General features: G+C 43.3%; 2 protein-coding genes and 1 long non-coding RNA gene across 7 annotated transcripts; all 3 read right to left on the bottom strand.

Moving 5' to 3' along the window:
* Positions 1-44: 44 nt before the first annotated feature.
* Positions 45-19,216, bottom strand: LOC139575809 (dipeptidase 2-like). Of its 3 annotated transcripts, XM_071401134.1 has the most exons (12): positions 19,037-19,216; positions 17,017-17,164; positions 12,901-13,046; positions 12,372-12,498; positions 11,694-11,823; positions 9,818-9,959; positions 5,787-5,856; positions 4,638-4,814; positions 2,415-2,499; positions 2,161-2,236; positions 1,831-1,966; positions 45-1,503 (listed from the first exon to the last, which is right to left on the bottom strand). In XM_071401134.1, exons 3-12 carry the CDS (start codon positions 13,041-13,043, stop codon positions 1,279-1,281), a joined length of 1,311 nt encoding a protein of 436 aa, XP_071257235.1. In that variant the 5' UTR covers positions 13,044-13,046; positions 17,017-17,164; positions 19,037-19,216; the 3' UTR covers positions 45-1,278. The 3 variants fall into 3 exon arrangements, with proteins under 3 accessions (XP_071257235.1, XP_071257234.1, XP_071257236.1); XM_071401133.1 differs by lacking the exon at positions 17,017-17,164 and having other exon boundaries at positions 19,037-19,215; XM_071401135.1 differs by lacking the exons at positions 17,017-17,164; positions 19,037-19,216 and adding an exon at positions 16,982-17,000.
* A 1,277-nt stretch (positions 19,217-20,493) lies between these two features.
* Positions 20,494-21,477, bottom strand: LOC139575195 (uncharacterized). Its single transcript, XR_011674903.1, has 2 exons — positions 21,361-21,477; positions 20,494-21,266 (listed from the first exon to the last, which is right to left on the bottom strand). It is a non-coding gene; the product is annotated as an uncharacterized lncRNA (long non-coding RNA).
* A 37-nt stretch (positions 21,478-21,514) lies between these two features.
* LOC139575807 (uncharacterized) lies at positions 21,515-23,723 on the bottom strand. 3 transcript variants are annotated; one of them, XM_071401128.1, is made up of 8 exons: positions 22,985-23,723; positions 22,721-22,897; positions 22,569-22,630; positions 22,400-22,486; positions 22,271-22,312; positions 22,029-22,202; positions 21,914-21,949; positions 21,515-21,815 (listed from the first exon to the last, which is right to left on the bottom strand). In XM_071401128.1, the coding sequence occupies exons 1-7, from the start codon at positions 23,046-23,048 to the stop codon at positions 21,914-21,916; spliced, it is 642 nt and encodes a 213-aa protein (XP_071257229.1). In that variant the 5' UTR covers positions 23,049-23,723; the 3' UTR covers positions 21,515-21,815. The 3 variants fall into 3 exon arrangements, 2 of the variants coding, with proteins under 2 accessions (XP_071257229.1, XP_071257227.1); XR_011675014.1 differs by having other exon boundaries at positions 21,914-22,202; XM_071401126.1 differs by having other exon boundaries at positions 21,515-22,202.
* Positions 23,724-25,958: the final 2,235 nt, after the last annotated feature.

Genomic DNA, 25,958 nt, shown 5'->3' with positions numbered 1-25,958 from the left:
TCTTGACTTCAGATATATCAATGTGTTCATAAAATGAGATGGTATAAAAACAGAAAACTCAAAGCATTATTTACTTAAGAGAAAGGCAAAATAAATACGATATAACCTATGAATACAGAATACAACATTCCTGAGATGACTGTAGGAGGCATTACAGTATATTAACATGTTACATACTGTTTCACTGCACACCCTTGTGAGGAAATGTTACATGAATGTTAATTTTAAGATGAAATGGTCTTTCTATGAAACAGTTTCATTGTGAAACCCAGGTTTGTGTGATGGACATCAAGGTCTGTGTCCTCAGAGAAATACAGATAGTTTGTAAATGCCTCAGTATGACCTTGTGGCCTTGATTGTATCATTAAACAAACATAACACAGATATTTTTAGAATGAGATATGTAAAAAGAGTTAAAAGTGATTGTTACATGAAACTCAATGTAATATAGTATAAAGTGCGTGCAGAGCATTGTGTAAATATACAACTCCTTCAAGATCAGAATGACCAGAACTAAAAATTAGGTAAAGTTCTTTGTAGGGAAGATCACATGTAAGCAAGTGACACAGTAAACACGTTAAAGCTAGGCTTGTCACTGTCGGAGAAACATGGTTGTAGTGGATAGTGTATTGTAATACAACACTAGTAATACTACTAAATAGGTTCCGGTACTCATTTTGGGTGCAAGTACTGTTTATATTTAGGTGCAGGAGCTCCACTATACTTTTGAGCTAATATTCTATATGAGTAAAACGAGCTCAAGCAGTAGAGAATTTGAGGTGCCGGGACTCAGATCCGTGCTAGCCGACATCCGGTTGTTTTGGCAGTGTCGAAGGTGGAACTGTGTTAGAACTGCTCCTTATGTTACATTATCACGGACACTGTCATTGGATGAAATGAAACCACACAGACTTTATATCTGACAAATCCCATGCAGCCGAGTTAGAAGTTAATGTAGCCACATTACAAGTTCAAACACTCTAACGCGTAATGGTCTATTGTCTACATAGACTGATAAATCCCCCCCATCCAAATGAAAACATGCATTTCATAATATCTATTGTCGATAGAGCCTGCACTTTCTTTTGTCCTTTTGAACATCTAATGCGTAGGGATAATAAGGAAGGGAGTGGTTGGTGACACAAAAGAGCAGCCACACACTTATTTGTCAGCTCACACTGCAGCTACACCTCCAATACTGCCAAAACATCCACTATGGGGATATCGGTCAACACGGGTTACCACTGGATCTGATTGAATCGAGGCCATATTATAGTCTTAATGGTCCATCAGGACACAGAGGCAGGAGATTAGAATAACCATGGTCCAGACCAGACTCCTGGGGACCACCAGTTCACTGTGGCCCTTGGAGTACATCTGTTCCATCTTTGTCGTCTGGTGGTCAGGTCGCCTGAGTACCAGTCTGCAGGGGTTCTGAACCTCAGCCAAGTCGATCTGAGCTTCACTGGGGAGAGTTCCTTTCGCTTTCTGCCTGTCACGCTCCTGGGGAAGGGATAGAGGGGAGGGAGGGAGAGAGAGAGAAGTTTACACTGTATTATGATGCTGTGACAGTGATTCTACTGAACAAGAAAAAACAAGTGGGATTTTCCATGCACTATACAAGGCTCTTTTTCCAGTTCTCAGTTCCCTTCATACCACAAAGTACTCAGATGGACATTCAGTCCCAGACAGAGATGCCTTTCATTCCTGTCATTCCTTTGATGTTACTACTGCGGGTGTTTTTGATGGGCTTTGATACAATACTCACACTGTAGCAGTGAGCCTTTATAACCAGCAAAAACACCGCACTCTTGTTCCTTTAGCACTCACTTTCTCGACCTCCTTGAACACACGTAAGAAGTTGTGTCTGAGGACCCCGGACAACTCGTTCTCTGTCCAGTGTCTCTTCAGCAGCTCCTGGATCAGAGCGGGATACTTGGACACATCCTCTAATCCAAGAGGAAACCTTCAGACAGTAGAACATAACAGGCTATGTATTACTCAAACCCTCAGGCCACTTAAAATGCAGCTGCTATCTGTTACCAGCCTACTTACAAAAAAGTGAGTAATTCTGATAGCATTCAAGCTGGAGCATAATGTGGCTGTATTAATGAACTAACGCTGAATGTGCTGCTGTCACTCTGAGGTAAAAGTTCTTACTTAGAAGCTCCATCAAAGTCCCCTCCTATTCCTATTGACTCAGATCCAACCACCTTCCTAATGTGGGTAAAATGGTCTGCAAAAAGTAAGATGAATATCAGAAGATAAGATAATCAGAAGATAAATCATGTGTACACATGTTATTGATGTTCTTGATACTGGTCTTCTAAACAGGTCTTGATTGATAACAAGGCAGCCAATTTTGCGCTTAATTGTTTGATGCCAATAAACACTAATCAAAGGCAACTGCTCACCAGCCACGATGGAGACATTGGCTTGGCCATGGCAAGCCACAAACCCACTGTGCAGATTAACCATGATGAGTCCTCCGTTCTCCTTCTGAAACAACAACACCCAGAATAGAACATAAAAAACATTCCACACTTCCAGTGACCTTCCATCCATGTAGATACAGGGCCTTCAGATCGTATTCACACCCCTTGATGGTTTCCGCATTATGTTGTGTTCCAGCCCAAATTTAAAATGGATTAAATTTAGATTTTGTTTCACTGGCCTACACACAATACCCCATAATGTCAAAGTGAATTATGTTTTTAGACAGTTTTACTAATTAATAAAAAATGACAAGCTGAAATGTCTTGAGTCAATAAGTATTCAACCCTTTTATTATGGCAAGCATAAATCATTTCAGGAGTAAAAATGTGCTTAATAAGTCACATTATGAGTTGCATGGACTCACTCGGATTGCAAAAATTGTGTTTAGCATTCTTTTTTAATGACTATTTCATCTCTGTACAACACATACAATTATCTGTAAGGTCCCTCAGTCGAGCGGTGAATTTCGAACACAGATTCAACCACAAAGCCTCGCAAAGAAGGGCATCTATTGGTAGAAAGGTTTTTAAAAAAGGCAGTCATTAAATAGCCCTTTGAGCATGCTGAAGTTATTAATTACACGTTGGATGGTGTATCAATACACCCAGTCACTACAAAGATACAGGCGTCCTTCCTAACTCGGTTGCAGGAGAGGAAGGAAACCACTCAGGGATTTCACCATGAGGCCAATGGTCACTTTAAAACAGTTACAGAGTTGAATGGTTGTGATAGGAGAAAACTGAGGATGGATCAACAACATTGTAGTTACTCCACTATACTAACCTATGTGACAGAGTGAAAAGAAGGAAGCATGTACAGAATAAAAATATTCCAAAACATGCATCCTGTTTGCAATAAGGCACTAAAGTAAAACAGCAAAAAATGTGGCAAAGAATATAAAGCATTATGTTTGGGGCAAATCCAAAACAACACATCACTTAGTACCACTCTTCATATTTTCAAGCATGGTGGTAGCTGCATCATGTTATGGGTATGCTTGTCATCGGCAAGGACTAGGGAGGTTTTTTTAAATAAAAAGAAACGGAATAGAGCTAAGCACAGGCAAAGGCCTAGAGGAAACCTCGGTTCAGTCGGCTTTCCAACAGACACTGGGAGACAAATTCACCTTTCAGCAGGACAATAACCTAAAACACAAGGCCAAAATATACACCGGAGTTTCTTACCAAGACGACATTGAGTGTTCCTGAGTAGTCTGGTTACAACTCTGGGTCTTCCTTTCCTGTGGCGGTCCTCAAGAGAGCCAGTTTCATCATAGCCCTTGATGGATTTTGCGATTGTACTTGAAGAAACTTTCAAAGTTCTTGACATTTTCCGTATTGACTGACCTTCATGTCTTAAATTAATGATGGACTGTTGTTTCTCTTTGCTTATTTGAGCTGTTTTTGCCATATATGGACTTGGTATTTTACCAAATAGGCCTATCTTTTGTAAACCCCCCTACCTTGTCATAACACAACTGATTTGCTCAAACGCATTAAGAAGGAAGAAATTCCAGAAATGTACTTTCAACAAGGCACACCAGTAAATTTAAATGCATTCCAGGTGACTCCCTCGTGAAGCTGGTTGAGAGAATGCCAAGAGTGTGCAAAGCTGTCATCAAGGCAAAGGTTGGCAACTTTGAAGAATCTCAAATATTAAATATATTTTGATTTGTTTAACACGTTTTTGGTTACTACATGATTCCATATGTGTTATTTCATAGTTTTGATGTATTCACTATTATTCTACAATGTAGAAAATAGTACAAATAAAGAAAAACCCTGGAATGAGTAGGTGTGTGCAAACTTTTGACTGGTACTGTATGTTTAATCCATTTGAATTCAGGCTGTAACATAACAAAATGTAGAATAAGTCAAGGGGTATGAACACTTTCTGAAGCCACTGTAAAACAGGAAATGCACATAAAGGACAAGTGGATTAAAGAAACATTGCAGAAAGGAGATATCATCAAAATATAATTCCAAAAGACTCTCCTGATAAGGAGTAAACGCAGGCCACCCACAATGAGTGACCGTGCCGGTGGTGGTTGAAAGGGAGGAGGGATGGAGGAGTGTTAGAGAGAGAAAGAGAGAGAGAGACAGACAGACAGAGAGAGAGAGAGTTCTTGCCAGGGGTCTCACCAGTTCGCGGAGCAGGTCATCAGGAACATTGCGGCTGTGGTTACAAATGGCATGGGCTGAGGAGTGGCTGAAAATAACTGGAGCCTTAGAGATCTGCAGTACTGCCCTGGCTGTGGCCGAGGAACTATGGGACAGGTCTACTATCATCCCCAATCTGTTCATCTCCTTCACCACATCCTGAGAGAGAGAAAGACACAGAGAGAGGGAGAGAGAGGGAGAGAGAGAGAGAGCGAGAGAGAGAGAGAGAGAGAGTGTGTGAGAGAGAGAGAGAGAGAGAGAGAGAGAGAGAGAGAGAGAGAGAGAGAGAGAGAGAGAGAGAGAGAGAGAGAGAGAGAGAGAGAGAGAGAGAGAGAGAGAGAGAGAGAGAGAGAGAGAGAGAGAGAGAGAACAGGAAGATCATGTTACCACTTGCTGTGAGGTTTCCCAGTAATTATATAGTACTTGCTCTATGTACGTCATTGTGCATATCTGCTGACAGTAAAACACATACACTTTGCGCCACTTATCTACAAACAGTAAACACTTCAAACAGTAAAACGCTCAGTTGCGACTGGGGATCACATCAGTCTTACACAGCTCCCTAAAAATCATCAAGGATCAAGAATGTTTGTGTACAACTCCTAGAGACTGTGAAGGAAAATGTTATGTTTGTGTATCAAATCAATGTTGCTTTTCTAATAACCATTTGGATGGGTTCATGTGGGTGACTGACTGATCGTGTATGGAGGAATCCTCTCTATCACTGATAAGTAACTTGGCAGTACGCCCAGAACATTGCTCTGGGTGTTTCAGTTATTTCAGGTATTTCAGTTTCAAGGTCTCAACTTGAAGAGAGGAAGCCTCGTGAGGTATTGGTCCATCACATGCAGGAGCCAATGATGAATAATAAATCAAGTAAATCATGCAAATATAACTGGTCTGTGTAGCAGTATATCAGAGGACTGAAGGGACCGCCCCTGCGGAGCTTCTGATCCACCTGCTCTGACTGTACAAAGTTTGTTCTAACCTCTCCAGCTTGTTGACTTCAGGTGTCCCTGAAGACGTTAGTGTGCCGAAATGTCATTACGCTCCAGTATGACGCCTGAAGTGACCAGCGTAGGCTACAAGTATTGGCTTGAACACAGACTTAGTGTTAAAGGTTCACCTTACCTTACCGAAGTCTGTTAGGCTGTCATTTTCTCTTTGATAGACATCATAAATTGTTGAGGAGGACTCAGCCCTGAAGCAATAAAAAAACTACTGTGTTATAGCCCAGTAGCAAGAACCTGAGATGTCAAACCAAAATATAACACATATTGTGCATGAGTCTGTAAGTTTTAATATCACATGCACAAGTACAGTGAAATGCCTTTCTTGCAAACTCAAAACCCAACAATGCAATAATCAATAACAATGTATTACAACAACAACAAAAACACAATAAATAAGAATAAGAAATACAAAATACACAATAAAGTAAATAAGTAAGCATACTATATACTGTACAGGAAATACTTAAAAAGTCATATCCAATACCATATTTCCATGTGCAGGGATACTGGAGTGATGGAGGTAGATATGTATAGGGGTAAGGGCGCTAGGCAACAGGATATAAGATAAACAGAGTAGCAGCAGCTTTCATGTGAGTGAGTGTGCAGGTGTGTAGAGTCAGTATATACAGTTGAAGTTGGAAGTTTACATACAACTTGGCCAAAAACATTTAAACTCAGATTTTCACAATTCCTGACATTTAATCCTAGTAAAAATTCCCTATATTAGGTCAGTTAGGATCACAACTTTATTTTAAGAATGTGAAATGTCAGAATAATAGTAGAGAGAATGATTTATTTCAGCTTTTATTTCTTTCATCACATTCCCAGTGGGTCAGAAGTTTACATACACTCAATTAGTATTTGGTAGCATTGCCTTTAAATTGTTTAACTTGGGTCAAACATTTTGGGGAGCCTTCCACAAGCTTCCCACAATAAATTGGGTGAATTTTGGCCCATTCCTCCTGACAGAGCTGGTGTAACTGAGTCAGGTTTGTAGGCCTCCTTGCTCGCACACACTTTTTCAGTTCTGCCCACAAATGTTCTATAGGATTGAGGTCAGGGCTATGTGGTGGCCACTCCAATACCTTGACTTTGTTGTCCTTAAGCCATTTTGCCACAACTTTGGAAGTATGCTTGGGGTCACTGTCCATTTTGATGACCCATTTGTGACCAAGCTTTAACTTCCTGACTGATGTCTTGAGATGTTGCTTCAATATATCCACATAATTTTCCTCCCTCATGATGCCATGTATTTTGTGAAGTGCACCAGTCCCTCCTGCAGCAAAGCACCCCCACAACATGATGCTGCCATCTCCGTGCTTCACGGTTGGGATGGTGTTCTTCGGCTTGCAAGCATCCCCCTTTTTCCTCCAAACATAATGATGGTCATTATGGCCAAACAGTTCTATTGTTGTTTCATCAGACCAGGGGATATTTCTCCAAAAATTACGATCTTTGTGCCCATGTGCAGTTGCAAACCATAGTCTGGCTTTTTTATGGTGGTTTTAGAGCAGTGGCTTTTTCCTTGCTGTGCGGCCTTTCAGGTTACGTCGATATAGGACTCGTTTTACTGTGGAAATAGATACTTTTGTACCTGTTTTCTCCAGCATCTTCACAAGATCCTTTGCGGTTGTTCTGGGATTGATTTGCACTTTTCTCACCAAAGTACGTTCATCTCTAGGAGACAGAACGCATCTCCTTCCTGAGTGGTATGACGTCTTCGTGGTCTAATGGTGTTTATACTTGCGTACTATTGTTTGTACAGTTGAACGTGGTACTTTCAGGCGTTTGGAAATTGCTCCCAAGGATGAACCAGACTTGTGGAGGGCTACAATATTTTTTCGGAGGTCTTGGATGATTTCTTTAGATTTTCCCATGATGTCAAGCAAAGATGCACTGCGTTTGAAGGTAGGCCTTGAAATACATCCACAGGTACACCTCCAATTGACTCAAATGATGTCAATAAGCCTATCAGAAGCTTCTAAAGCCATGAAATCATTTTCTGGAATTTTCCAAGTTGTTTAAAGGCACAGTCAACTTAGTGTATGTAAACTTCTGACCCACAGGAATTGTGATACAGTGAAATAATCTGTCTGTAAACAATTGTTAGAAAAATGACTTGTGTCATGCACAAAGTAGATGTCCTAACCGACTTGTCAAAACTATTGTTTGTTAACAAGACATTTGTGGAGTGTTTGAAAAACAAGTTTTAATGACTCCAACCTAAGTGTATGTAAACTTCCGACTTCAACTGTATGCATGTATTAGTGAGCAAATTATTGAGTGAGTGTTTGTGTGTGTGTTGGAGTGACAGTGTGTGTGAGTGTGTAGGGCTCTGTGAGTGGGCAAATGTTGAAATAAAAGGTAAATAAAAATACAAGGTAAACTCAGTCCGTGTAGCTATTTATCAGTTGTATCGCTTGGGGATAGAAGCTGTTCAAGAGCCTGTTGGTGTCAGACTTTATGCACTGGTACCTCTTGCCATGCGGCAGCAGAGAAAATAGTCTATGGCTTGGGTGGTTGGGGTCTTAGACGATTTTCTGGGTCTTCTTTTCATACTGCCTGAAATAGAGGTCCTGGATGGCAGGGAGCTCGGCCCTAGTGATGTACTGGGCTTTCTGCATAAACCCTCTGTAGCGCCATGCGATCGAGGGTGGTGCTATTGCCACACCAAGCAATGATGCAGCTAGTCAATATGCTCTCAATGGTAGAGCTGTAGAATCTTTCAGGATTTGAGGGCCCATGCCAAACCCTTTCAACCTCCTGAGGGGGAAAAGGCACTGTTCACGACTGTGACTCTTCACGACTGTGCGTGTGTGTTTGGACCATTTTAAGACTTTAGTGATTTGGACACCTGCTCCACTGCCGCAACGTTGATGTGGATGGCGGCGTGCTCACCCCCCGTTTCCTGCAGTCCTCGATCAGCTCCTTGGTCTTGCTGGCATTGAGGGAGAGGTTGTTGCTCCGGCACCACACTGCCAGGTCACTGACCTCCTCCCTGTAGGCTGTCTCATCATTGCCGGTTATCAGGCCTACCACCGTTGTGTTGGAGTCGTGCGTGGCCACACAGTTGTGGGTGAACAGGAAGCAAAGGAGGGGACTAAGCACACACCCCTGTGGGGCCCCTGTGTTGTGGGTCAGCGTGGTGGAGGTGATGTTGTCTACCCTCACCAACTGGGGTCGGCCCGTCAGGAAGTCCAGGATCCAGTTGCAGAAGGAGGTTTTCAGACAAAGAGTCTTATGCTTGGTGGTGAGATTGGAGGGGACAATGGTGTTGAACGCTGAGCTGTAGTCAATGAACAGCATTCTCACACAGGTATTCCTCTTATCTAGGTAGGTGAGGGCAGTGTGGAAAGCAATAGAGATTGCGTCGTCGATGGATTTGTTTGGGCGGTATGCAAATTGGAGTGGGTCTAGGGTGGCTGGGATGGTAGAGATAATGTGTGCCATAAACAGTCTCTCAAAGCACCTCATGATTACAGAAGTGAGTGCTACAAGGCGGTAATCATTGTAGCATGAAGCCTTAGAGTTCTTAGGTACAGGAATGATTGTGGTCATCTCAAAATGTGGGGATTACAGACTGGGACAAGGAGAGGTTGGAAACTACTGTGAATATGCCTGCCAGCTGTTCTGCACATGCTCTGAGAACGCGCCCTGGAATAACATTGAGACGTGTGGCCTTGCGGGTGTTGACCTGATTAAAGACTCTTCTCACGTCGACGTAGGAGAGCGAGATCACCCAGTCCTCTGGGTCGGTGACGGCCCTCACCCCCGGCTCGATGTTGTTGCTGACAAAGCGCGCATAAAATGCATTGAGTTCGTCTGGTGCATTGAGTTCGTCACGGTTGGTCTTCCTTTGTAATCCGTAATGGACTGTAGCCCCTGCCACATGCAGCGGGCGTCGGAGCCTGTTTAATATGATTCCACCTTATTCCTATATTGTCCTTTTGCTCGTTTGATGACTGTGAGGAAGTCATAAGTGTGTGTGTGTGTGTGTGTGTGTGTGTGTGTGTGTGTGTGTGTGTGTGTGTGTGTGTGTGTGTGTGTGTGTGTGTGTGTGTGTGTGTGTGTGTGTGTGCGTGCGTGCGTGCGTGCGCGCGCGCGTGCGTGCGCGCGTGTGCGTCCGCGTGTGTGCGTGTGTGTGCTCACCAAGGCGTGTTGCAGGTGTGTGTGAGGGCCATGGAGCGAACCCCCAGCTGGTAAAACATACGCAGGGTTGGCAGGCTGCTGTCTATAGAATGACCTCCCTCAATGCTGATCAGACACGCTATCCTCTTAGTGTCATTTAGTTCTGTTGAATACACACACATGATACACACACACACATCATCATCATTATCATCATACTGCTGTAAATTGGGCAGAAATATGTTTTTACTAGGCATCAACCCACTTACACACCCACACATTTCCATATATTGGTGGAAAGATCCATTTGGAAAACCCATCAAATTCCTTCAGAGAGCGTAAATTATGGGCCAGAAGACCAACTGGCAAGTGTCTCCTTGCCCAGTCTGTAAGCCCAACATGTTTGAAGCCCAACATGTTTGAAGCTGCCCACCATTGTTCCTGTTCCTAAGAACTCCAAGGTAACCTGCCTAAATGACTATAATCCAGTAGCACTCGCATCTGTAATTATGAAGTACATCGAAAGGCTGGTCATAACACACATCAACACCATCATCCCAGACATCCTGGACCCACTCCAACAGATGATGCAATCTCAATTAAACTTCACACTGCTCTCTCCCACCTGGACAAGAGGGGAAATAACTATGAGAGAATACTGTTGATAGACTACAGCTCAGCGTTCAACACCATAATCCCCTCCAAGCTCATCACGAAGCTCGGGACCCTGGGACTGAACACCTCCCTCTGCAACTGGATCCTGGACTTCCTGACAGGCCGCCCCCCAGGTGGTGAGGGTAGGCAACAACACCTCCGCCATGCTGACCCTCAACACAGGGGCCCCTCAGGGTTGTGTGTTTAGTCCCCTCCTGTACTCCCTGTTCACCCACGACTGCGTGGCCACGCACGACTCCAAAACCATCATCAAGTTTGCTGACAACGCGACGGTGGTAGGCCTGATTACCGACGGCAATGAGAAATCCTACAGCCATAGACTGTTTTCTCTGCCACCGCCCTGCAAACGGTACCAGAGCATCGGCTCTCAGAACAACAGGCTACAGAACAGCTTCTACCCCCAAGCCATAAGGCTGCTAAATAGTTAATTAAATGGTTACCCCGGACTATCTGTATTGACCCTATCTTGCACTGACTCTATACACACTCGCTAGACTATATACTGTATACACCATATACAGCATACACTCACTTACACACACTACACTGACATTCGCACACGAAACCACACACATTCACATACACTTTGAGTTTTTTTAGGGGGAACAAATACTAAAATCACCAGGAATTCAGAAAGAAATATATAATAACTTAAGAAATCTGTTCACAAGTATTCCCACAAATAAAAAAAGAAACATAATCATGTCTCAATGTAATCAAAGTATGAAACTATTGTTATTGTGACGCCCTGACCTTAGAGAGCCTTTTTATTTCTCTATTTGGTTAGGTCAGGGTGTGATTTGGGTGGGCATTCTAGTTTTCTATTTCTTTGTTGGCCGGGTATGGTTCCCAATCATAGGCAGCTGTCTATCGTTGTCTCTGATTGGGAATCATACTTAGTCAGCCTGTTTTTCCACCCTAGTTTGTGGGAAGTTGTTTTTGCACAGTAGCTGAGAGCCCTGCAGAACTTTACGTTCGTTTATATTGTTTTGTCTGTGTTTCATTATTAAATTATCATGAACACTTTCCACGCTGCGCTTTGGTCTCACTCATTCAACGACGGAGGTAACAGTTATTTTCAAATGCTATCTCTTTTTGGGCTTATTTGTGGTCAATTTGCAGTGTACAAATTATTATAATTATGTTACGGGCCAACGACCATTCTCACAGAAAAATATCGGCACGCGGCTAAATCTACTTGCATACCCCTGGTATATCATACCTTTGGCAGATGTAACTAGCTCCAGTTCCGGGTTCTCTGTACACATACGGTTGATCACGTCTATCTGTTCCAGTGTGAGCCTCACAGCATCCTTCGCCTGGGCGCCACACAACACGTAGGCTGCAAACACCTGATCAGAGCATGAGATGGGGCAGAGACAAAGCAGATGGGGCAGAGACAAAGCAGATGGGGCAGAGACAAAGCAGGGGGTCAGAGACAAAGCAGATGGGGGTCAGAGACAAAGCAGATGGGGCAGAGACAAAGCAGGGGGTCAGAGACAAAGCAGATGGGGCAGAGACAAAGCAGATGGGGCAGAGACAAAGCAGATGGGGCAGAGACAAAGCAGATGGGGCAGAGACAAAGCAGATGGGGCAGAGACAAAGCAGATGGGGCAGAGACAAAGCAGATGGGGCAGAGACAAAGCAGATGGGGCAGAGACAAAGCAGATGGGGCAGAGACAAAGCAGGGGGTCAGAGACAAAGCAGATGGGGCAGAGAGCAACACTTGAGTTAGAAGGGTATTATGGCTTTAGTACAACTCAGTGTGCACATGCACGGACACACACACACACTCACACACAAACACACACACACAAACATGCACACGCATACACACGCACACACAAACACACACACACACACACACACTTAGGCTACTATTAACCATATATTAACCTACCTGAGCGCCGACATGTCCCGTTGTGAGTCTGTTGATGTCCGTGGCCACTTTGCTGATGTTGTGCAGGTCAACCTGACTCAGTCTGTTGTCGTGGAGAATCCTCAGCATCAAAGCTAGGTCATTATGTCTAGGAGAGAAAGGGATGAGGCAGTCAGATGTAATAGAGGCGAGGGACTCAAGGTGGAGCTGGAGGGAGATTTTTATATATCAAATTTCAAAAGCGACAGCTCCATACAGTACCACGTGTGTGTGGGTGAGTTACATACTGAATTACTCAGTTTGGGATGGTAATTATTTGTATTTGGAACCACACTTGTTTTGGATACTTAGTGGTGAAGTTCCAAAAGTTTACTGTTGAAAATCCATGAGCTATTCATATTTTAGGCTGCATATGGTATGGTAAAAAATGTCTATGTATCTCTGCACAGACAAATATATCATTAACCAATAATAAGGGATATTGTAGGATAAACTTGTCTCTATTTTAGGAAAACCAGAATAACTAAGACAACTTTCCTCTGTTACTTACCCATCAATCAAAGGATATTTTGTCATCAAGCCAAATGCACTTCCTGTTGTAGGATCTCCCGATGTCATCCCACAGAGAAAACACAGCATCAAGTTCGTCCCCAGGTTGAGAAAATCACCTCTATGGAGTATCCGCGATATCATACTCTATAAATAAAATTATTTTAAGACGTGGTAACTTCAATTAGTCCAGTACTTTTAACTTTTGGTACCACTTTAAACAAACTACAATGTATAAACGCTTTATCAAATCAAATCAAATTGTATTAGTCACATGTGCCGAATACAACAGGTGTAGACCTTACAGTGAAATGCTTACTTACAAGCCCTAAAACAACAATGCAGTTTAAGAAGATTTTTGTTTTGAGAAAATAGAAAAATAACAAATAATTAAAGAGCAACAATAAAATAACAGTAGTGAGGCTATATACAGGAGGTACCGGTACAGAGTCAATGTGTGGGGGCACAGGTTAGTCGAGGTAATTGAGGTAATATATACAGTACCAGTCAAAAGTTTGGACACACCTATTCATTCAAGGGTCTTTCTGTATTTTTACTATTTTCTACATTGTAGAATAACAGTGAAGACATCAAAACTATGAAAAACACATCTGGAATCATGTAGTAACCACAGTGTTAAACAAATCAAAATCTATTTTAGATTTCAGATTCTTCAAAGTAGCCACCCCTTGCCTTGATGACAGCTTTTCACACTCTTGGCATTCTCTCAACCAGCTTCACCAGGAATGCTTTTCCAACCGTCTTGAAGGAGTTCCCACATATGCTGAGCACTTGTTGGCTGCTTTTCCTTCACTCTGCGGTCCAACTCATCCCAAACCATCTCAGTTGGGTTGAGGTTGGGTGATTGTGGAGGACAGGTCATTTGATGCAGCACTTCACCGCTTTCCTTCTTGGTCAAATAGCCCTTACACAGCCTGGAGGTGTGTTGGGTCATTGTCCTGTTGAAAAACAAATGATAGCCACACTAAGCGCAAACCAGATGGGATGGTGTATCGCTGCAGAGTGCTGTGGTAGCCATGCTGGTTAAGTGTGCCTTGCATTCTAAATAAATCACAGACAGTGTCACCAGCAAAGCACCCCCACACCATCCCACCTCCTCCTTAATGCTTCACGGTGGGACCCACACATGTAAAGATCATCTGTTCACCTACTCTGCGTCTCACAAAGACATTCCAAGAGTGTGCAAAGCTGTCATCAAGGCAAAGGATGGCTACTTTGAAGAATCTCAAATATAAAATATATTTTGAATTGTTTAACACTTTTTTGGTTACTACATGATTCCATATGTGTTATTTCATAGTTTTGATGTCTGCACTATTATTGTGCAATGTAGAAAATAGTAAAAATAAAGAAAACCCCTGGAATGAGTAGGTGTGTCCAATCTTTTGACTGGTACTGTACATGTAGGTAGAGGTAAAGTGACTCTGCATAGATAACAAACAGAAAGTAGCAGCAGCGTAAAAATGAAAATAGTCCAGGTAGCCATTTGATTAGCTGTTCAGGAGTCTTATGGCTTGGGGGTGGAAGCTGTTAAGAAGTCTTTTGGACCTAGACTTGGTGCTCCTGTACTGCTTGCCGTGCGGTAGCAGAGAGAACAGTCTATGACTTGGGTGGCTGGAGTCTTTGGCAATTTTTCGGGCCTTACTCTGACACCATCTGGTATAGAGGTCCTGGATGGCAGGAAGCTTGGCCCCAGGGATGGTCTGGGCCGTACACACTACCCTCTGTAGTGCCTTGCGGTCGGAGGCAGAGCAGTTGCCATACCTGGCAGTGATGTAACCAGTCAGGATGCTCTCGATGGTGCAGCTGTAGAATCTTTTGAGGATATTTTCATTCTCCAGAGGGGGAATAGGCGTTGTCGTGCCCTCTTCACGACTTTCTTGGTGTGTTTGGACCATGATGTGGACACCAAGGAACTTGAATCTCTCAACCTGCTCCACTACAGCCCCGTCAATGAGAACGGGGGTGTGCTCAGCCCTCCTTTTCCTGTAGTCCACAACCATCTCCTTTGTCTTGATCACGTTGAGGGAGAGGTTGTTATTCTGGCACCACACTCCCAGGTCTCTGACCTCCTCCCTATAGGATGTCTCATCGTTGTTGGTGACCACCACTGTTGTGTCGTTGGCAAACTTAATGATGGTGTTGGAGTTGTGCTTGGCCATGCAGTCATGTGTGAACAGGGAGAACAGGAGGGGACTGAGCACACACCCTTGTGGGGCCCAGTGTTGAGGATTAGCGTGGCAGATGTGTTGTTACCTACCCTTACCACCTGAGGGCGGCCCATCAGGAAGTCCAGGATCCAGTTGCAGAGGAAGGTGTTTAGTCCCAGGGTCCTTAGCTTAGTGATGAGCTTTGAGGGCACTATGGTGTTTAACGCTGAGCTGTAGTCAATGAATAGCATTCTCATGTAGGTGTTCCTTTTGTCCATGTGGGAAAGGGCAGTGTGGATAACAATAGAGATTGCGTCATCTGTGGATCTGTTGGGTGGTATGCAAATTGGAGTGGGTCTAGGGTTTCTGGGATAGTGGTGTTCATGTGATCCATGACCAGCCTTTCAAAGCACTTCATGGCACCCACAGACGTGAGTGCTACGGGTCGGTAGTCATTTAGGCAGGTTACCTTTGTGTTCTTGGGCACAGGGACTATGGTGGTCTCCTTGAAACATGTTGGTATTACAGACTCGGTCACGGAAAGGTTGAAAATGTCAGTGAAGACACTTGACAGTTCGTCAGTGCATGCTCTGAGTACACGTCCGTGTAAAACCTGCGGCCTTGTGAATGTTGACCTGTTTAAAGGTCTTACTCACATCGGCTCCCGAGAGCGTGATCCCACAGTCATCCAGAACAGCTGGTGCTCTCATGCATGATTCAGTGTTGCTTGCCTCGAAGCAAGCATAGAAGTCATTTAGCTCATCTGGTAGGCTTGTGTCACTGGGAAGCTCGCGGCTGTGCTTCCCTTTGTAGTCCGTAATAGTTTGCAAGCCCTGCCACATCCGACGAGTGACGGAGACGGTGTAGTACAATTCAATCTTAGTCCTGTATTGACGCTTTGCCTGTTTGATGGTTCGTCAGAGGGCATAGCGGCATTTCTTATAAGCGTCCGGGTTAGAGTCCCGCTCCTTGAAGCGGCAGCTCAGTGCGGATGTTGCCTGTAATTCATGGCTTCTGGTTGGGGTATGTACAAACGGTCACTGTTGGGACGACATCATCGATGCACTTATTGATGAATCCAGTGACGGATGTTGTGTACTCCTCAATGCCATCGGAAGAATCACAGAACATATTTCATTCTGTCCTAGCAAAACCGTCCTGTAGCTTAGCATCTACGTCATCTGACAACTTCCGTATTGAGCGAGTCACAGGTAGTTCCTGCTTTAGTTTTTGCTTGTTAGCAGGAATCTAGAGGATAGATTTATGGTCAGATTTGCCAAATGGAGGGCGAGGGAGAGCTTTGTATGCATCCTTGTGTGTGGAGTAAAGGTGGTCTAGAGTTTTTTTCCTCTGGTTGCACATGTAACATGCTGGTAGAAATTAGGTAAAAACGGATTTAAGTTTCCCTGCATTAAAGTCCCCGGCCACTAGGAGCGCCGCCTCTGGATGAAAATTGTCTTGTTTTATTATGGCCTTATACAGCTCATTGAGTGTGGTCTTAGTGTCAGCATCAGTTTGTGGTGGTAAATAGACAGCTTTGAAAAATATAGATGAAAACTCTCTTGGTAAATAGTGTGGTCTACAGCTTATCAATAGATACTCTACCTCAGGCGAGCAAAACCTCTAGACTTTCTTAATATTAGATTTTGTGCACCAGCTGTTATTTACATATTGACACAGACCGTCACCCCTTGTCTTATCGGAGGCAGCTGTTCTATCTTGCCGATGCACGGAAAACCCAGCCAGCTGTATGTTATCCATGTCATCATTCAGCCACAACTCGATGAAACATAAAATATAACAGTTTTTAACGTCCCATTGGTAGGTTAGTCTTGATCGGAGCTCATCCATTTTATTATCCTATGATTGCACGTTGGCTAATAGGACTGATGGTATAGGCGGATTACCCACTTGCAGTCGAATCCTTACAAGGCACCACGACTTACGTCACCGATATCTCTGTCTCTTCTTCATGCGAATGATGGGGATTTGGGCCTTGTCCGGTGTCTGAAGTAAATCACTGGCGTCCGACTCCTTAATGGAAAAATCTTTGTCCAGTACGAGGTGAGTAATCACTGTCCTGATATCCAGAAGCTATTTTCGGGGGTCAAAAGAGACAGTGGCAGAAACATTATGTACAAAATAAGTTACAAATAATGCAAAAAACACACAATGGCGCAATTGGTTAGGAGCCCGTAAAATGGCGACCATTTCCTCCGGCGCAATTCTGCTTATATGGCATTCATAAAGCCTTAATAAGCCTTAATAAGCACAACATAATCTATAAACAAAGTAATACTGTATAACGTGTGATATGAAAGGTTTGGCCTATATATAAATCCAGGGCTTTGGCAAATGTGATCCTTTGCCACTAATTATAAAGTATGACATTTGCTTATAGCGGCAATCAGCAGATGCTACATACATTTTCTTTTTACAAATTAAGGATATGTGTAAAAAGGCCGTCCTGCTCCTCTCTTCTCGACCTAACTTCACCGCACAGTCCCTTCAGTACTAATACTGTTTACATGTGTGCAAATCTTTGTCTTATAGAACCACAACAATAAGATTCCACGTCAATCAGATTACCAAAACCATATAAACCTCTTCAAATGGAAACAGCTGTGTCTGCGTGTGTGTGTATGGTGGTGACTGTCAAGAGTACTGTGATGGGCTTCAAAATCAGGTTCTAACTGGACAGCACCATAGAGGACAGAACCAAACCAATCTGTTGGGTGAGGGCATTCACAGCCGACCGCTCAGACGGGTGAGGGCATACCAGCCAACCGTTTTTACTTGGTCCTTCTAGACAGATTTTTATTGTTTATGTAACCTTTATTCAACTAGGCAAGTCAGTTAAGAACAAATTCTTATTTACAATGACAGCCTACCCCGGCCAGACCCGAACGACGCTTGGCCAATTGTCTGCCGCTCCCTATGGGACTCCCAATCACGGCCGGTTGTGATACGGCCTGGAATCAAACCAGGGTCTGTAGTGATGCCTCTAGCACTGAGATGCAGTGCCTTAGACCGCTGCGCCACTCGGGAGCCCATTATGAATTTAGTGGCCAACAGTTTTTTACATGGTCTGTAATTTCTCCGGATTTAGCGACCAATAGATTTTACAATATGTACACATTGATTCTTGAAGAATATCATTTATAGAATGCCTCATGAGTTTAGTTCAACTGTCGTACCCCATCAGAACCCAAAATATAAGCCTGTTTTACTCCAATGTTTGTAAATAGAGTAAATGTAAACAAACACTATATAGCCTAAAACATGATTAAAACTACATGGTAAACTGGGTGGTTCTAGCCCTGAATGCTGATTGGCTGACAACCGTGGCATATCAGACACGGGTATGACAAAACACTTATACGGGTATGACAAAACACTTATTTTTACTGCTCTAATTACGTTGATAACCAGTTTATAATAGCAATAAGGCACCTCAGGGTTTGTGGTATATGGCCAATACACCACGGCACTCTGCATTGCCTTGTGCTTAAAAACAGCCCTTAGCCGCACACCCCCCGTGCCTTATTGTTTAAGTATAATGTTGATACTATGAATAAGAGAGTGGTTACATTTCTCCAGCTGTATGCCTCCGATTTTTACTGAAACATAGGCGGGATGACGGCTTAGTTATTATTTATTCTGCTGACTTTCGCTTTAGGAATGGTTTCTTAAACATCTATATTGGCTTTATAAAGGGTTTATGAAGTCTTCATTAATCCTTAAAAATTGTAGTTCGTTTAAAGTTGAGCATAACATTTAAAGTAACATTTACAGTTAATGGGTCAACAGTTTTAACGAGTGAACTAAAACATTACGCAACTAAATATATGATGCAAATAGGCCTACAAATAACGGAAATTCTATTAAAAAAAACATAATAATTCAGTAAATCTAGGCAACATAATTATTTAAACAGTAAAGTATTTTTAGCAAAACAAAACTCACAGTGCAAGTTGTTCGATCAGCTGGTCGTTTTTCTTTTTTTACAACGAATGACGCATAAATCCGAACATCACAATTCAATAATGCGAACTTTCTAGCTCCCTCCGCACAGATGTAGGCTACGTGAGTAACTGAAATACATTGTACTGTAACGCATAGAATAGATCGTGTACATTACGCAGTGTGGTCATAGAGATGGGATTACTGCCATCTACTGTCCAATCTAACTAATAACACTATGGGCCAGTTTCCCAGAGACAGATTAGCCTGAACATAGACCGAGAAATAAAAATGATTTAAATGGAAATCCCCATTGGTCATGTTTTTAGTCCAGCTGTGTCCAGGAAGCCAGCCCTTTAAAGCCACAATCTGCAGTTGCCACATACATTTTTGGATATATAAATTAATATGTACCCATTGATTTTTTAAATAATATATAATTTATGCTTCATGAGCTAAATTCAACTGTCATACCCCATCAGAACCCAAAATCTAAGCTTGCTTTAATCCAATGTTTGTAAACATTGTAAATGTAAACAAACACTGTATAGCCTCAAAACATGCTTAAACTATAATTTTCATATATTGCATACACAGCTATGTCTATGCATTTGAGAGTGGTTACATTTATCTAGGCCCATCTTTGAGCTTTTTACCGGAACAGAGATGGGGAAACAGCTTTGTTATTGTTTCAACTAAGTATTTCCCCTTTAAGTATTGTACTCATAGCCTAATCTCAGAAATCGCAGACCTAGGATAAGGGATTAAGCCAGGATATCTTGGTGATCCTGGCTCAATTGATCCGTAATCCGGTTGCACTAAAGATGGATAGGGGGCAGGAGGATATGTTATGGTATAAATTACCATGGAGATTTATTCTGTGGAGCTAGCCTGCTCCAGACCAGGCTAAATTCCAGGATCTATTTAATCTCATCCCTAATGTCAGTCAGCAGTCACCACAAATGGAAACCAATAGTTATTTCACTGCTCACTATACATTGTTATCACATATAACTAGACCCACTGTTATTATTTAAACGTTTGTGATCATTAATTTCAATGATTTTGGATAAAAAATGATTTTTAGATGATGTTGCTATCATTAGATAATTTACAGTTTCCCATAGACTATAAGGCTATATATAAAATGATAGAATATTAGGGCCACAGAGGGGAAAAAAACACAAGTCATAATATTGTAACCAGTTGTTTTAAAGGAGGACAGTTGTTAAAATGACAGATGTGGGGCATTTCGTGAAATTGTACTTCAGTATGGTTTCATAAACAAAGACATGCTGATGTGCCAGAATATTAAGTATCACATTGTCATAAGTATCAAAACTGTAAAAACAATATGTAGCTTTTCTGCAGAAAGAACCAGCCTCATAAATTTATGACTTTATCCTTTTTCTTCAGTGTGGCCCTAGTACTCTGTCATATAAACAAATACACATTCCATATGAATATAAAAACACAATGTGTAACATTATGTTCCTTTATTGAATAAGGACAAAACAAAGCAGGTAAACCATCAGCTCCTTTCGAAACTGAAGTCACAGTGACTCTACAAGATGGAAAGCACAGAATCCAAGCATATTATACAAAATGATACATACACATTCAAAGGTCTGTATATAACACACCCTGCATGTCTGCACACTAAAATAAATGCAGGACAAATCCATACACATCAACTGAACAGACAAATGAATGGATGCAGTAGCCTCCCTGCAACCTTGTATTACACACAGTATACCGCACAAACATCATAAGAGGCCAAATTCGTCAAAAAACGAACCCAAAAAAACCCAAATTCCTCTGCCACCGCAGGACATATTTAACCAAAATTGAAAGCACACATACTAACTAAAATAATTCAACACATATTGGTCCCTCAGCAGCCGACCACTGTGGTCATCAGGGAAGATTGCCGGATTGTCCCAGTCCATGGCTGGTGGCACTCTGGGGGCCCTCTCCTTCCTCAGGCAGGCCACATTGTGGAGGACAGCACAAGCCACAGTAATATCACATGCCCTAACAGGGCTGACCCTTAATTTGTGAAGGCAGTGAAAGCGTGCCTTCAGGAGGCCAAAGGTCATTTCAACTCTGGCCCTGGTCCTGGCATGGGCATGGTTGTAGGCCTGCTGTGCTTCCTGGGGGTCTGTGAAAGGTGTCAGGAGAAAAGGCTGGCAGCCATACCCCCTGTCTCCCAGCAACACACCAGAGAATTCACCTGTCAACACAAAATCTCATCATTACTACCTCATAAACACAGTGATATTCTTGATACAGCCATGATGGTTATAAATAGGGGTTGTGTGGCTTACCTTGTGATAGGCACTGATAGATTTCAGAGGCCCGAAAGATTCTGGAGTCATGGACTGAGCCAGGCCATTTTGCCACAACATTGCTGATCACACAGTCAGCATTGCAGACCATCTGAAATCATAAGATGAGGAATATTACACCAATCTACTGGGACCCAGTAGTCTGCATAGATACCTGATGCCATCTGCAGAAAACCTGTATCTTTCATATAGATGGTCATCAGGGAAGGCCAGTGGGTCCAACCGGTCCCTGAAGACCCTTTCTCGCCTGAAGGCTCTCCTCAGCACAAGTGCTTCTTCATCCACCACATCTCGCACGAATGGGCATGCCATTGTCAGAGCAGAAAGGAACACACAATTTTGGGCCTTCATATAGGCTAGTGGCCACACCTGGTGCTGGGGGGGTGGGCAAAAGAGGGCGATGCCTTATAACGATGACTTGGTTGTACTGATTGCTGGGAAAATAAAAAAAACCTTAGAAAGATGCCACCGTCCTGTGTGCTCACAATAAGAGCTCATATGTCATGGCTCACTTGACTTTACGAGAATATACCTAATTTTTATTTTGAGCTGTGTCATCTTCTTGGAGCTGGGGGAGGAAAGAAAAATAATGATTAATACATTTGTGTTACAGTTAGCATACAGTGTACATTGAAGGCATATCTCACCTCCCTCTCAAGTTTTTTTATTTCAAGGTCCAGTTTCCTAATTGTCCTCTTTTTTATTTCGGACTCCAGTGCAAGATTTTCCATCTTTTTCTTCTTGTACTGAATGTCTATGTCTGCCAGTTCTATTTGGCGCCGGAGGTGGTTGCCATACAACTTTCTGATAGCTTGTGAGCTCTGTGAACACAATACAATTAGCGCAGCTGGAATTTGGCAGGATGTGGTGTCCTTTTATTAATACGCACTATGTTGCCAGGCTGGTTTTCCCACTGTATAGCATCTGGGTCCTGTAAAAGAAATTAGATTTTTTGATTTTGATGAGGACTCCTCACCATTGTAGAGTAAATAGTACTTTCACAGTCTTAACATGATACCTCATGCCTTCTGGAATCCAGAGAGATGGTCTCCTCCTCATCATCGTCTCCATCATGTGCTGTTGCTGCTGCACTGGGGCCTTCACCCTATCACATTTAATCGGATTCATATTGAAGCTAGTAGACAAGACATGCCAGGCCTACAGTATGCCTTTGATGGAGTACTCACTGGATCAGCATCGTCTGGTGCTTGTGCTGGTGGCTCTAACAGGAACACAGTGCTGCCAGACACTGCAAGGCAATAGGTAAACCAAAGTCAGACAGTCCAAATTGATTCAATATGAATGTGATTGTATCCCATGTAGAGATGGAAGGACATACCTTGAATGAAGCGGGTGGCATCTTGGGAGGAACCTATGCTCGTCTCTTTCCCCCCAGGGATCCCCTCTAAGACGGGCCTGCCTTTATTTAGCTCCAAGGCCATGTCCTCTGCTGGGGTAAGGTCAGCCTTTGGTGACCCACCACCCGTGCCTTGTCTGTGGGTATTCTTTTTCACTGCTAAAACAGTACAGACAATGTGTGAGCAGGCACCTTCTGGGTACAATATATGCTTGTGCTTTGTTAAATATTAGTCAGGGACCATACCATTCTGCAGAATGTTCTTGTATTTGATTTTGACCTGCTGCCATGTCCGTTTTGGCCCGTTCATGTTTAATCTACACACACACACACACACACACACACACACACATTTAATGGAGTCACACTGCAAAAAATTACTTGGTATTTTTGTCTTGTTTTCAGTAAAAATATCAAAAAATGTATCATAGCTTTATACAGTGTGATGGAGTTACTTTACACAATTTCACTCATATCTGCAGTGCATTTCAATTAAAAATTTAACCGTTTCATAATTACAGTACAACTGCATTTTTGGAGATGTGAATTAAATATTTGAATTGTAATTGTGATGTTTCAGCGGAGCGGTGAGTGTGTAATTGTGCACTACTTACGCATTCAGGCGGTCTGCAATACTTTGCCACGCTTTTTCTCTTTGCTTTATCACTGTGGCGGTGTTGCCTTTCTTCTTAATTATATCTTTTACCTCCTCGTATGCCTCCATGAGGATTTGTGCTTCCGACGGGGAAAAGTACGCGGCTCTAGTTGCCATGGTAAATCAGTTAATCTGTGATCTGTGGCGGGGTCTATTTGAGTGAGCCGTGAGCGCGCACCTATCCAGGATTGGTTTCACCTGGCTTAATGAATCCGTGTCTGCTCATCCTGGCTTGGTCTTTGTGCAACCAATTAAGCCTGGACGCACATGTTTTGGCTTCATTGAGCTCAGCTGAGTCATTTATCCCGGATGTCTTAATTCTACTTTTGTGCAACAGGCCCCTAGGTGTGTATGCTGGAACACTGATGAACACTGATGACATTGATGAATGCCCTGGGACTGCCCCGGGTATACCGGGAACAGTTTATTGGCCCAGCGTCGTCCGGGTTAGGGAGGGTTTGGCCGGTAGGGATATCCTTGTCTCATCGCGCACTAGCGATTTCTGTGGCCGTTGATTGCATTCGTTTTGGAACTGGCTGCCTCCCGGGCGTGAGTCAGGTGCTCCATTTTGGCCGACGGTAGAGTCGGCTCAAAACAAAAGTGGCCATAGGTTAAGAATGTGGAATAAATTGTAGGACTCTGTTTTCACATGCAAAAAATATTGCTTTTTTCCTCCCCAATTTCGTGGTATCCAATTGTTAGTAGTTACTGTATTGTCTCATCGCTACAACTCCCGTACGTGTACGTGCTCGGGAGAGACACAACCCAACCAAGCCGCACTGCTTCTTAACACAGCGCGCATTCAACCCGGAAGCCAGCTGCACCAATGTGTCGGAGGTAACACCGTACACCTAGCGACCAGGTCAGCGCGCACTGCGCCCTGCCCGCCACAGGAGTCGCTAGTCCGCGATGAGACAAGGATATCCCTACCGGCCAAACACTCCCTAACCCGGACGACACTGGGCCAATTGTGCGTCGCCCCATGGACCTCCCGGTTGCGGCCGTCTGCGACAGAGCCTGGTCTCGAACCCAGAGTCTCTGGTGGCGCAGTGGTCTAAAGGCAGGAGTCGCTGGCCACAGGAGTCGCTAGTGCGCGATGAGACAAGGATATCCCTACCGGCCAAACCCTCCCTAACCCGGACGACACTGGGCCAATTGTGCGTCGCCCCATGGACCTCCCGGTCGCCGACGGCTGCGACAGCCTGGGCTCGAACCCAGAATCTCTGGTGGCGCAGTGGTCTAAGGCACTGCATCGCAGTGCTAGCTGTGCCACCAGAGACCAGAGACTCTGGGTTCGAGCCCAGGCTCTGCCGCGACCGGGAGGTCCATGGGGCGACGCACAATTGGCCCAGCGTCGTCCGGGTTAGGGCTTGGCCGGTAGGGATATCCTTGTCTCATCGGGCACTAGTGACTCCTGTGGCTGACCAGGTCCGTGCGCACTGCGATGCAGTGCCTTAGACCACTGCGCCACCCAGAGGTCCTTTAAAAATTATTGCTTTTGATAAAAACACTTTATCTGTATTCCCAATGAAAGAGTTAGAAAATTGGTTAGAGGATGTAGGTTTCTGAACGATGCATCATGCTGCCTTGTTGACAACATGACCGAGTGGTGCAGATTACTGTTCCATTTGAGAAGGGTGCTCCTCCCTCACTGCATAGCCCGGTGCACTGCGGTTCAGCTGAATCAAACTCCCTCAGTGGTAACATTGTGGGAGGCAACCCATCTGTCTAGAAAGAGATTACTCAATGTCTATAGCAGTGGTTCCCAACCTGGGGTATTAGGACCCCTAGGGGTACTTGGCCTATCAACAGGAGGCAAAGAAAAGCTCGTTTGGCTGTAGAGAAGCTCTGTTTATTATTGATCATTTGTTCATGTTACTTGAGCAGTTCTTACAAAAACTACATTATTTACACAATCAAACCATATAACTATTCTTGATTTAGGCACAAAATATGAGGAAAGCTCAGTCCAAAAGAATAATTCATGTTTTTGATTAGATCAAATATACAATGGTTACAAAAATAACCCCTTATGAATATAAAAATATGACATGGATATGAAAATATGAGTTGATCAATAGCTTGAATCAATGAAAAACTGACTAGTGTATTTTGTTTTTGACAAGAGGTGCATCTCTGAAACACAGTTAGTAGAAACGTCTTACAATCCCACAGATGAAACAAGCTGAAAGAGAGAAATCTTTTGCATCAACCAAACACACAAAAATATGCACATCTCACAGAAAGACATCTGCATCATGTGGAAGTTCATGGGATCAATGTTCTTTGGGGTAAAAGTAAAATAAAGCATTCCATTGTGATTCACGCACAACACCCACTCAACTTTAAAAAGCCTTTAGAGTTAAAGACATCCAACACATAGGCCTACATATCGTCTGCAAGAATGAACCTACCAGTACATGGAGTGTAGGAATGGAGTGTGTGAGTGAATCAGATAGGTTCATCAGTATTCAAACCCAACTCCTCTGAGCCCATACAGTCTTCTGTACCTCTATCAATGGATGTTTAATACAGTGTAGGTATACTTTGGGAAGTTTTAGAGGT

This window comes from Salvelinus alpinus, chromosome 5 (genome assembly GCF_045679555.1).
Source record: "Salvelinus alpinus chromosome 5, SLU_Salpinus.1, whole genome shotgun sequence".
Lineage (NCBI taxonomy): Eukaryota > Metazoa > Chordata > Actinopteri > Salmoniformes > Salmonidae > Salvelinus > Salvelinus alpinus.
Note: the sequence above shows the minus strand (reverse complement) of the source record. Positions and strands in the feature narration are given on the sequence as shown.

Excerpts from the sequence above, each read along its gene's own strand:
- LOC139575809 (XM_071401134.1), bottom strand. The coding sequence starts at position 13,043 with ATGATATCGCGGATACTCCATAGAGGTGATTTTCTCAACCTGGGGACG. Across the intron at positions 5,857-9,817 it reads CACACCTGCAACACGCCTTG|GGCTGAGTCCTCCTCAACAA; the intron begins GTGAGCACACAC and ends TTATTGCTTCAG. Across the intron at positions 2,500-4,637 it reads ATGACCTGCTCCGCGAACTG|AAGGAGAACGGAGGACTCAT; the intron begins GTGAGACCCCTG and ends TTGTTGTTTCAG.
- LOC139575807 (XM_071401126.1), bottom strand. The coding sequence starts at position 23,048 with ATGAACGGGCCAAAACGGACATGGCAGCAGGTCAAAATCAAATACAAG. Across the intron at positions 22,898-22,984 it reads CAAGAACATTCTGCAGAATG|CAGTGAAAAAGAATACCCAC; the intron begins GTATGGTCCCTG and ends GTACTGTTTTAG. Across the intron at positions 22,203-22,270 it reads AAAACCAGCCTGGCAACATA|AGCTCACAAGCTATCAGAAA; the intron begins GTGCGTATTAAT and ends TTGTGTTCACAG.